Source organism: Bactrocera latifrons, unplaced genomic scaffold (genome assembly GCF_001853355.1).
Source record: "Bactrocera latifrons isolate USDA-ARS-PBARC rearing strain unplaced genomic scaffold, ASM185335v1 scaffold_648, whole genome shotgun sequence".
Taxonomy (NCBI): Eukaryota; Metazoa; Arthropoda; class Insecta; order Diptera; family Tephritidae; genus Bactrocera; species Bactrocera latifrons.
In genome coordinates this window covers 85,255-98,310 of record NW_017537321.1, presented here as the reverse complement: position 1 = coordinate 98,310, position 13,056 = coordinate 85,255, and the positions used below count along the sequence as shown (strand labels likewise).

The 13,056-nt window shown below is 39.7% G+C and overlaps 1 protein-coding gene across 1 annotated transcript; it reads left to right on the top strand.

Annotated features, from left to right (window-relative positions):
• Positions 1-4,260: 4,260 nt before the first annotated feature.
• Positions 4,261-4,680, top strand: LOC108975433. Its single transcript, XM_018943916.1, has one exon. It carries the CDS (start codon positions 4,261-4,263, stop codon positions 4,678-4,680), a length of 420 nt encoding a protein of 139 aa, XP_018799461.1.
• Positions 4,681-13,056: the final 8,376 nt, after the last annotated feature.

Sequence of the window (13,056 nt, the reverse complement as noted above, 5' to 3'; positions counted from 1 at the left end):
CCTGATCACTTTGGTATATATAACCCTATATCTGATTCTTTTAGTTTTAGAACTTACAAACAACCGTTATGTGAACAAAACTGTAATACTCTCTTTAGCAACTTTGTTGCGAGAGTATAAAAATAAAGTGCTGAAGTGTACATAATAAATACTTACCCAACTCTGCTTTCCTAAACCTACAAATACAAAAAACAGGAGCTGCATATGTGCAAGTGCTCAAAGTGAGAAACATACAAAAGTGTGAAAAGACGTACAAGAAATTTGGGTACAAAGGGCACAGTGAATTCTAAAAAAAAACCGTACACAAGTGTTTAACCTGGTGATTAGCGCGAGGGCCATCCGAAAACGTTAAAAAAAAAAACAGTTTTAAAAAACCGGTGGGAAACCCGTTAAAAAAAAAACTGTTTCAAGTGCCGCGTTAAAGGAACCGGTATAAGTACCCGTTGTTGCCATACCGCCACTGCTGACATCACTGCTGCCGTCAACACTGCTACCATCAACGCCGCTGCCATCAACACTGCTGCCATCAATCTGCTCCCGCCGTGGGAATGATCTGCCGCTGCATATTGTGTCAAAGGGACGTAAGCGCCGGCAAACAGCCGACGCACTAGGTAACACTGCGAAAGCAGTGGGAACATAAAATAAAACGAAAACGTATACAAATAAAATTGAATTTTTCCGTTTTTGCCTCTCCCGTTTTTCACTTTCAATTATATTGACGTTCATATAAATATATGTATATGCGTACGCAAGTGAATAAGGGATTTTGGGATTTTTGCATTTTTGCGGTAGCTCTTTATTTCTAAATAAAGTAGAAAAATTATTAATTGTAAATCACAATTTATTACATTTTTCGCAATTTTTTCGATCCGCGTTTGCAATTATCGCTCGTTTTTTTTCGCAAATTTTGTCGATTTTTGTGCGGACATTTGCCGACTAAATTACTTTACTGTGCTATTGCTCCTTTTGCGCATTTATTGGTTTAGCTTTCGTATACTTGGGAATCGATATTATTATTTTTTTTTTCCCGTTTTCGCAACCGATTCCAAATATATTTGTTGCCAACCTTTATTGCTATTGTTCATATCTTATACCTTACTGGTTTGGCTTTCGTACATTTGGGAATCGATATATTATATGTATATATATATTTTCGTTGTCGATTCTTAATATATCTGTTGCCAATCTATATAGTATTTTTCGGAAATTTAATTTAAACAAGGCAAAATGAGCAAGCTAAAGCCAACTCTCGCAAGCCTGTCTCCAAGTAAGGAGTTGACGGACTTAAAATCGTTAAGACGTAAAAGAACGTTGCGAAAAACAGCATTTTGCGCATTAAAACGGTCCTTCTCGAAAAGACTATGTCTTTAGATCCAATCGAATCGGAATGTCGTCTCTATATATTAAATTCATAGTGAAAAATTAATAAAGTACCAATCAAAGATTGACGAAATTGATGAAGACGACATGGGTCGTGATGAGTTAGAGGACATAATYGTTGAAACGAAGTTCATAATAAAGTAAATTTTAGCAAAAAATAAAACTTCATTTGCCGAAACATCTTTTGTAGCTTCTCACATCTCAAGGCTCCCTAAAATGAATTTGMATTTCAGATTTTTATGAGTTTGTTCGAGAGCTTGGTTCATAATTTCCCAAATATCCCAGATATAGAAGAATTTAACCATTTCGTAAATTTTCTATCAGGAGAGGCTTTGGGAACAGTTAAAGCATTTCAGATGTCCGATGAAAATTACCCGAAAATGTTAGGAAGTCTGAAAAAAATTATGATAATAAATGTTTGATATTTTTCAATACTATATCTAAACATTTTGAGCTGCCAACAATCCCAAAGCCAGCCGCGAAGCAAATAACAAACGCCATTATAATACATATAGTTATAACAAAGGTTGACTCTGCCACCCGATCCAAGTGGGAAGAGCAACTTGACTACGATCACTTGCCATTATGGAAGGGTGGCAGCGGAAGGAGCATCTTTTTCGAGGACGAAATCCGGAGCCACAACCAATAATATAGAATATAGAGCATTGGGTCACATGAGCCCAACGAACAATAAGAGCCCGAGTGTGCCACATTACGTGTTGTATTTGATGCCTCGAGTCGATCTCCAACTCAAATAGCGTTGAATGAACTTTTGATGGTAGGTCCAACCATCCAAGAAGAGTTGTACTCAACTATGTCTATGTTGTACTCAACTCTTCTTCGTTTTCGCTTACATAAGTGTGCACTAACAGCGGACATTACTAAAATGTACCGCCAAATAATTATGCATGAAGAAGACAGAAATTGTCAACTTATTGTGTGGAGABAGCATCCTTCTGAGCAAATTCAAATTTTTCGTCTTAACAACCTAACCTTCGGAACTGCGAATGCTCCATTTCTCGCAACACGCTGTTTGCAAATTCTCAGTGCTACCAATACAATGAAATATCCACTCGGTTCATTGGTCATCGAAAGAGACTTTTATGTTGATGATTTACAAAAGGGTCCGAAAATTTTGAGTTTCGAGATGTTTTGAGAAGTGAGGTAATTAAAATATTAAACTCGGCCGGATTCACCTTAACGAAATGGTTTTCAAACCATCCTAAATTTTTCCAAAGTGATTGCACTGAAAAGTGATTAAGTTTCGATGACAAAAATTCCACTAAAACTCTAGGAATCCATTGGTCGCCGATAGAGGATTTGTTTCGCTTTGTTTTGGATGACAATTTTAATGATCTGTGAGCCACTAAAAGAAATATATTGTCGGTTTCTGCTCGCCTTTTTGATCCTCTTGGATTACCAGCCCCACTAGTTACCAAAGCAAAAATCTTATTGCAAAAGCTTTGGATCCAAAAACTAGATTGGGATGAGTCGATTCCATTGCGCCTTGACACTAGCTGGCAGAACTTTAAAGCCAACCTAATGCAGCTCTCATCGATTAGCATTTCTCGTTACGTAAACGTTGAGTCGAGTGCCATCTGCCAAATACATGGCTTCTCCGACGCCTCAATAAGAGCGTACGGATGCTGCATATATATACGAAGCCAATCTGATAGTGGTATTAAATGTATGCTGCTTACTGCAAAGTCTAGAGTGGCTTCGCTGAAGACCAAATCTCTACCACGTATTGGGCTCTCGGCAGCACATTTTCTTTCGAAATTATGGTTAACAGTAGCGCCTATGTTGAGTCGACACTTCGAAAAAATTACATTTTGGACAGACTCCGAAATCGTTTTACTTTTTTAATCCACATCCATCCTCACTACAACCTTCGTCGCAAACAGAGTGTCCGAAATCCAAGAGTTGACTGACAAAGTACATTGGCGAAATGTGCCAACGAACCAAAATCCTCTGGATCAAGTGTCTCGGGGTTGTAACGTGGACGAATTAAATAATTCGATATGGTTTGGCGGTCCACAGTTCCTCCTAGACGACTCTGCATTATGACCAATTAATAACCACTTCCAGCTCTGACCAGAAGAAGAAAAATACATTTACATTAATTTCGACTACTGAAAAAAAAATTCAATATTGGACCTTATTCAAAAATTCTCTTCTCATAGAAAATTGCGATGGATTCAGGCGACCACCTAAATCCTCCATGGGACAAGATTTCACTTCAGAAGAGCTAAACTTCAGTTTTCTAAAATTGCTCAAGTGATCCAACATTCAGAATTTTCGGGTGTTATTCAAGAATTGCATAAAGGTACCACGCTGAACGCAATCTTGTAAAACCTCAACCTGTTTTTGCATGAGTACTCGGGTATGTCGCTGTCATTCAAATTAATCAGAGTAGGAGGTCGCCTATTAAACCCACCTCTCCCATACGATGCCAAATTTCCGCGTTTATTACATAAAAGCTCGCACTTCGTTCCTGCATATTCGAAATCACCACTCTGGGGCTAAAGCGTTGGTTGCGCTTCTACGAGAACGCATATGACTAATTAATGCCCGAGAAGCTTGCAGTTGAATCGTAAGAAACTGTATACATTGTTTTCATTACAATCCGAACTTGCAAAACCAAATAGTGGGAAATTTTCCAGTCGAAAGGCTTCGAGCACTAAAGCCCTTTCTTATATGTGGCGTAGATTTTTGTGATCCGATATACACTATTTTAATAATACGCGTGGACAACCGGTGAAAACTTATATTGAAGTTTTCGTTTGCTTTTCTTCCAAAGCAGTACATTTAGAATTAGTTTCAGACATGTCAACTAATTCATTTATTCTCGCCCTAAAAAGGTTCATTGGACGATGAGGAATGCTGACGAAGATATTCAGCGAACACGCCACCAATTTCGTCGGCGCCGACCGCAAGCTGCGCGAATTGAAGGAGGCGTTTCTAGCAATGGGTCGAGAACTAAAGAGATTCACAGCAGACGAAGGGAGCAGTTTCATCTTTATACCACCGCGGGCGCCGCACTTCGGAGGATTATGGGTAGTCGCGGTGAAGTCTGCCAAACACCACATTGTTCGCGTAACCGGCAATGTGCCACTCACAGCGGAGGAGTTAGCAACAGTGTTGACCGAAGTGAAGACCATCCTCAACTCTCGCCCCCTAGTACCTCTGAGCCAAGATACCAATGACGGCGAGGCGTTACCACCAGCCTATCTACTTATAGAATACTTCCTGCGGTCATTACCCCCAGAGCAGGTGACAGTGGACCCAGTTCGTTGTTGAGAGAGATGGCAACTTGTTTGTTGTCTCAAGCAACAGTTCTGGCGACAGTGTTCCAAAGTATACCTGACGGGTCTTCAGGAGCGTAACAAGTGGAAAACGCAATATGCAGCTCAACGACCTCGCTCTCGTCCACGAGGACAACGTGCCGCCGCGCCAGTGGGTACTAGGGCGCGTCGTCGCAACCGTTGAAAGACGGGCACAACTAGGCGGTCCATCCACAAACTGGCCGTGCTTAAACTGGAAATTGAAGGAATCTGATCCTGTCAAAGACAAATAATTTGATGCGACTTTTCATACTATGTTTTTGGGATCTCTATACCTTGTTCTTTAAATAATGAATGTACAAAAATATGCGAAAGCGGTTAAAATTTTTTAGTTCCCACAATTGAAGAGCTTGAAGAGCATTACCCTCATAGGGATCGCTTAATTTTCCAGGATGACTCAGCGCCATGCCATCGTGAAAAATGGCTAACTTTTGGCTGGAAACAAATCTTGTAAATATAAAACATGTATGTATACAATATTTTTGTATATGATCCCATTCAGCTCAATTTTTTATTTTTAGTTAGCCAATACATTTATCGACCTTTAAGATTTAAGGATTCAACGCTTAGATTGGCCAGGAAAATCATCCGATTTAAGCTCTATTGAAGACTTATGACATATAATGAAGTGTGAAGCACTTAAGCAAAAGTCAATTAACAAAAATTTTAAAACTGCTTAGATATGGTTCCGTTATAGGGAAGTCAATTCAGGTCCTAGTGTATTCTATACCTTCAATAATTAAGGCACAAACAAATCTATCGTTAGTGGCGAAAATAATTTAGTCGTTTTAAATTAAATTCACATTGTTTTCTTTTAAATCATGAATATCACGGCTTGTAGGTAGGTAGGTACGAGTGCGTGCAGCCCCATCGAGCTCAATTAGCATTTGATGTGCCATTTTGATACCTCCTGTATCTGCTATTACGCGTCACCTTCTCTCTCACACCATATTGAGGTTTCGATGAAACTACTTATGTCCGATATGCTTTTAGTGGAAATCCATTCAAGGTTTAGTGTTTGATGGATTCCAAGTGTTTTGTGTCGGATCTGTGCTAGAGCCGGGCATTCACAGAGAAAGTGGAAGATTGTTTCCTTGTTCTCTGCTACTCTGCCTTTGCCAACTCGTCTGCTTTTTCGTTACCGAAAGTGTTCCTGCGGCCGGGGAGCTTGCCTTTTATTGAGCTAAGTGCTCTCTTGCAGTTGTAAACTATGCTGGAATTTGTCATGCGTGAATACAAAGCCAGGAGCGCCGCCTGGCTATCCGTAAATATAGTTGCTATACATAATGTTCCCGTGGTTTTCTAGTAGAACTTCGCAGTCTTTTTCTATGCCTAGTACTTCTGCTTGGAAGATGCCTGCCGAGCTCGGTAGACGTATACAGAGAGATATGCCTAGATCAGCGGAGAACACCCGCGTGCCTACTCCGCAGTTCATTTTGAACCCGTCGGTATAGACTGAGATGGTATCCTCCTCTCCTATTGAACCTCTTTTCCATTCTCGTCTAGATGGTATCCTTACCTGGGAGTGTGTACTAAAGCTCAGCTTTGGGAGAAAGTATTGTGCTCCGCCTCGGATTCGTTGAAGAAAGCTCCTGCCTTTGCTAACTCGTCTGCTGTTTCGTTACCGAAAGTGTTCCTGTGGCCGGGAACCCAGATCAAGTTCGGTTGGATCTTGCCTTTTATTGAGCTTAGTGCTCTCTTGCAATTGTAAACTATACTGGAATTTGTCATGGGTGAATACAAAGCCAGGAGCGCCACCTGGCTATCCGTAAATATAGTTGCTATACATAATGTTCCTGTGGTTTTCTAATAGAATTTCGCAGTCTTTTTCTATGCCTAGTACTTCTGCTTGGAAGATGCTAGCCGAGTTCGGTAGACGTATAGAGAGAGATATGCCAAGATCAGCGAAGAATACCCCCGTGCCTACTCCGCAGTTCATTTTGGACCCGTCGGTATAGACTGAGATGGTATCCTCCTCTCCTATTGATCCTCTTCTCCATTCTCGTCTAGATGGTATCCTTACCTGGAAGTGTCTATTAAAGTTCAGCTTTGGGAGAAAGTAGTTTGATTTATTAATGGTGAGTTTGTTTAGGATTACAATATGTCCGTAATTCTGCTGATTCCAACCTCCCAATTCTTTTACTTTTATTGCCGCAATAGCTGCTGTTTTGTGAATAAAAATGTCCATTGGTAGTTGATGCTGGATAACATTGAGCGCATCAGTCGGACATGACATGATTGCACCGGTAACACCCGCACATGCTGCTCTTTGTATACCAATTAATTTTTTAATGCTGTATTGTTTGTTTAGCGCTGGCCACCATACCAGAGTTCCATATTTAAGTATAGGTCCTATGACAGCCGTGTACATCCACATGATTATACTTGGTTTGAGGCCTCAATTTTTGTTGACGGTTCTCTTACAAGTATAGTAGGCCATGTATGCTTTGTTTATTATTTTTTCTATATTTATTTTCCAGGACAGTTTGGTGTCAATCTCCACCCTCAAGTAGTTAGCTGTGGGGGATAGAGTGAGTTTTGTACCGGAAGTTGAAACTGAGGAATTTTGGTCCTGCTTGTGAATAGCATCAGTTCTGTTTTGTTCGGGTGAACTCCTAGTCCATTGTTTTAAGCCCATAGATTTAACCTTCGAAGTGCTCTTTTCATAATCTCGCTGACTGTTGAAGAAAACATGCTTGATATAAACAACAATAATTCGTCTGCATACGCTACTGCTTTCACTCCTCCAACGTTTATTCGGGGGAGTATTTCGTTCAGCGCTACAACCCATAGAAACGGAGAGAGGACCCCCCTTGAGGCGTCCTTCTACTCACATATCTTGCTTGTGTATTGTTTGTGGTGTAGTGATTTTTCAATTACACTTAACACCTCGTGAAGGGCAGTTTCGGTTGATCGGCCCTTTATGGACGCATGTTGGGACTTCGATAACCTCTCCGCCGTTATTGTTTTTACGTGTAAATCTATTAGCCTTTCTAGTACCTTCAGCATAAAGCAGGTAAGGCTTATGGGTCTAAAATCCTTGGCATTCTCGTGTGTTCTTCTGCCTGGTTTTGGAAGGAAAACAACTTTACTTCTTTTCCAACTTCTTGGGATGTAAGATAGTTGAATGCCAGCTTTGTATATATTTTCAAGCCTTTGAAAGATTGGTTCTACCAGTTTTTGCAGCATTATGGGCATAATCCCGTCAGGACCTGCCATTTTAAATGGTGCAAAACTATTTATGGCATATTTGATTTTGCTTTTGTCTACTAATTGGCTTCGGTAATCAGCTGCGTTTTACGGTGGTTGTGGTTGAACCCTCGAAGATGTTTGCTGACACCCGGGGAAGTGCGTTGTAATTTGTACCTCCAGAGACTCTTTTGCCGAGGAGGTCCAATCACTTCCCTCCGCCGTAATGTAGGTAGTAGTAATATGATCTTTGGATAACATTTTTCTCAGCTTCCCGGCTTCTCTGCAACTTCTATCGATGTGCAGACACATCACCATGAGTCGTTTTTAGCTTTTCTGACTGCTTTTTTGTAACTTTTCATAATATCTTTATATGACTGCCAGATTTTGGTTCTAAAACTCTTATTGAAAGCTTTCCTTAGTTGTGTTCTCAAATTCTTGAGTTCACATTTCCTGGAAGAGAGTCTCTCTTTTTCAAAACTGTTAGCGGTGTGGATTTATTGAAAGTTGTGGTTAATATTTTTTCAACTCCTCTACTTCTGAATCTAGTTCCTGAGGATTATTAGTACTCTTATTGCCTTTCTTTTCAAGTAATTTTGTTGCTATACTGGTAAATTTTTCCCACGCTGTTCTTCTAGGGTTCCACTATGTGAGAGGAGCACTATATTTCGCTCGGATGCTGAAGAGTATCCAGGAGTGATCCGACATGGAAGGCTCATCGGATATCCTCCAGATCTGTCTGTCGAGACTATCTGTGTCTGTTGATAGCGTGAGGGCGGCCGGTGGTATGTCTTCGTCATGGGCCAAGTAGGCCGAGACCAAGAAGAAGGGCTTTTCCTTCTGTTCCACCTTTACCACTGTGATATCTGCTGTATTGTAATTAGGACAAAGAAATGCATTTATACTTTTATTGATAAGAATGCATGCCCTAAGTTTACCTTTGTTCCGTGTGTAAAACAGGTTAAAGTTGCTGCTGTTTAGCCCTTTAATGGTATCTTCATTGACTCAGGGCTCTCCTCGTTCAAGAGGGTTGTCAGATTCGCTATAGCATTCTTCGAGTGATGCAGGTTTACCTGTACGAGCCTCTGTGAGATCATCAAAACTTTTGGTACTTTAGTTGGTGCTCATGGCAGCTTTGGAGGTGGACGCTCCTTTCTTAAGGCTGCTGTTTTCACTGCTGTATCTGCCGGTATACTTTGGTTTTTATGTCCGGCAGTACTCTTACTCGTCTCCTGGCTGGAGGCGAGTAATTCGTCTTCTTTGGATTCCGTAACGGGAATCCTGTAGTTCATATCCTTAGTCATCGCTGTTGTCATCAATTAGGTTATTGTTGTTGTTTTTGTTTTATTGTTTCACATTTGGTCTAACGAGTAAGCTGGAAAGGGTTGGTCACTCGTCCGCAGACCCGGTGTGCGGAAAGAAGGCTTTTATACCTGCGACCTCACCCGGCATCGGAGGGGACTGTTCGCGATCAGCTATTATATTAGCCCCCGCTGACCATTCAGCCCACGGCACGGGTACCTCGACACCGTGGCTAAGGGGTGGTGTTGGTACGGGTATCCTCATACTTCCACTATAGTAGATGGGCGTAAAACCTAGGGTTTATTCATTAATATCACTCTTGTGGCTTTATTGACTCCATGGAGCGGTCGTTTGAATCCGGTTGAAAGTTTGGCGAAAAACTGACGATGAATCAATACTGTATATATTGTCGTGGTGCAAAAACCAAGAATTGTCGGCCCATAATCCCGGTCTCTTTTTACGAATAGCTTCACTCAAATAACGCATAGCACTCATATAGTACTCCTCGTTGACAGTTTACCGTTCGGAAGAAGTCCGGAGTGCACCACACCTCGGTAGTCGAAGATAACTGTCAACCTAATCTTGATTTTTGACCCGTTCTGATGTGGTTTTTTCGGTTTCGACTCACCTTTGTTACGATCTTCGGCCATTGATTGTCTGTTTCTGAGTCGTAAGCATAGATCCAAGACTCATCGCTAGTAATAATGCGTTTAACCATGTCCTGGTAGTGGGAAATCATTTTTTCACAGACATTAACGCGACTGAGTTTTTCCAAAAATTTAGTGATTTTGGATCTAATTCTATCACTTTTCTCAAGTCCAAATGATCTCTCAATGTGGTTTCACTGATCCCTCCGACGCTGACTGTTAATTGCTGACTTTTTAGCACCAATTTTCTTTAGTCTATCGACTTGTCGATCATCAGTTTATATTGATGACCGTGCTAGAAGTGATTCGTTGTCAACGCGTTCAAACCCCTCTTTGAATAAATTGTACTCTCAAAACCACTTGCTAGCGACAAACAGCTATTACCGAAGGCTGTTTGAAACAATCTGAACATTTCGGCACCAGAAATTTGATTTCACACACAAAATTTTATGGAATTTCTTTGTTGAACAATTTCACTCATTGTAAAAATCACCGAATGCAATTTATGTAATTTAGAAAGACAAGCGTATACTATTAATAATGATTGCTTTGATGTGACATTTGGCACAGATGTCAATAATAGTAAAAATAAAAAATAAAAATTTCCCGAGAAATTTAAATTAAGAAGTCTTACTTACTCACAGTAACATAGTATGTAATAGCGTCGAACTAAGTGTTAAAATGTATTTCAGATATGAAAAACTGCGATATCAGATATCTTAGTGGATGATGATCGATATATTTTCAATTTAGATATAAAGCTTGATTGACCCAATTATTTGTAGAAATAGGTTAAAAAGTGTTTTAAACATCGTTCTTGTTTGATATCGTTCCTTTCGCTCTCCATCGCTTTCCAATATGTATATAGAATAAGGAAAAGTATATATACCCAACAGGACGGCAGGGCGGGGAGATCAATCAAGAGCTCTAAAAAGATAGCCACCAAATCTTACCAATACAAACAAATAGTATCGTGTTAAGCCAGAGCTTTGAAATCGTATAAAAATCCGTAAATTTACGCATCCATGCACAATTATGCATTGAATTGGAAAAGAAATAGGGAAAAACAATTGATGCAACTTCAAGCGCATACTCCAGCCTTCTGCCAACACTAAAAACTATATTATTAGTCGGCAATAACTTTTGAAACGTTTGCTGCTATGTATGTGTACGTATGTTGGTAAAGGCATAATAAGGGTTTGGCTGGCAGACAGTCGACTAAAATGGTATCCGAATAATGTATAGAGTGGGAGTACTAGAATAAGTGTACAAATTAAATTATATTCATTTTTTTAAAGTGAGGCTACTTGTTCTAACTAAAAATGAGGACTATTTCCATTATAAAAGAACTTTTTCCAACTCCATAATTTAAATTAACAATCTCTTAATTTCGACGTACCAAAAGAACGTAAACCTTTTCAGGAGTTCTTAAAATAATATGCATATAATTAAAAATTATTCTTCTTCTTTACCGGCGAAAACGCCGCTTATACGGTTATAGCCAAGTTAACAACAGCGCGCCAGTCGTTTCTTCTTTCAGCAACGTGGAGGTTTTACTCTTCCTCTGCTTGTTTCGGCGGGTACTGCGTCGAATACTTTCAGAGATGGAGTCTTTTAGTTCACTGACCTATGAGATGACATCATATATCTCATACAGCTCATCGTTCCATCGCTCGCGATACTCGCCGTTGCCAATGCGCAAGGACTATAAATCTTTCGCAGAACCTTTCTCTCGAAAATTCGTAACTTTGTCTCATGTCCTTGCCTCTGCATGGTGCATGGTAGCAGGACGTAAATAATGAGTGACTTATAGAAGTTGATTTTTATTCGTGGAGAGAAGACTTTACTTTTCAATTCGCTACCCCTTCCGAAGTAGCACCTGTTGGCAAGAGTTATTCTGCGTTGGATTTCGAGGGTGACATTGTTGATGCTGATTCTAAGATAGGCGAAATTATATACGACTTCAAAAGTATGACTATCAGCATTTACGTGAGAGCCAACCCGCTAGTGCGACGACTACTTGTTTGATGACTGCAGACATTTCGTCTTTCGATAGAACCTTATATTCGATATTGAGGAGGTTTATCTCACGGTAGTTGGCGCAGATTGTGGGGTTTTCCTTTTTGTGGATTGGACAGAGCACACTTAAATTCCAATCGTCGGGCATGCTGGCGTTCGACCACATCCTACAAAGATGTTGATGCATGCTCCTTATCAGTTCTTCACCGCCGTATGTGCATATCTCTTGCCAACAGGTGCGACTTCGGACTGAGTAGGCAATTAAGAAGTAAAGTCCTCTCTCAACGAACAACAACCAAACTCTATAAGTCACTCAATATTCCCGTCTTGCTATATGGGGTAGAGTTGTTAACTCGGCCATAATGGCGTAAGCGGTGTCTGCGCCAAATAAGAAGAAGAAGAAGAAGAAATACTATAACAAATCTTACCTTGTGAAATCACACTTTGAAAATGGACGAAATCGGAAGATAAGTCCATCATGAAAAGCGAGTACCTTGGCGGGTTAATTAACAACTCAGAGAGCGTAAAACTATTTCTGGCCAACTCGTCCAAGATGAGTGCGATTCACAACTAGCACGGAAGAAGAAATTTTTACAGTGACGCTTTAACAGAGTCAAACGTTGAATAAAATTTATGCTCAGAACTATATATTGCTATTGCAGACGTATGTTAGTTTATTTTCCTTTTACACGGATTTAAAGTTACACGATTGAAATAAAAAAAATGTTTTAAAAAATTTTAAGCTAGTAGTAATCACTTTCTTGTAATTATGCTTATTTTTACCACACTTGGCACCAGGGACAATGGGATGACCAACTCATTCCAGTGTGAGAGCGCCTCAAAATAAGCGTTTTTTATAACATTTTCCATTTTGGCCAGACCGAACTAAATAAAAATTTTTGGGCAGTTAAGTTAAAACATCCAACATTTATAACGATTATAAATTATTATATATTAGACTTTAAATATATAGCGAAAGCACTTAAATCCTTTTTATGATTTTATAGTATTTTAAAATAAATGACTTTTGAGCATTCAATACTTAATAAGGGCATTAAGCATGTTAACTCGCTATTAGTAAAAGTTTTTAATAATTTTCCATTGAAAATTAATACTATGTTGCATCACATGACTAAACGTTTCATCAAATATATTTATATTTCGTGTTTTCTTTA

Coding starts and splice junctions, on each gene's coding strand:
- LOC108975433 (XM_018943916.1), top strand. CDS start 4,261: ATGCTGACGAAGATATTCAGCGAACACGCCACCAATTTCGTCGGCGCC.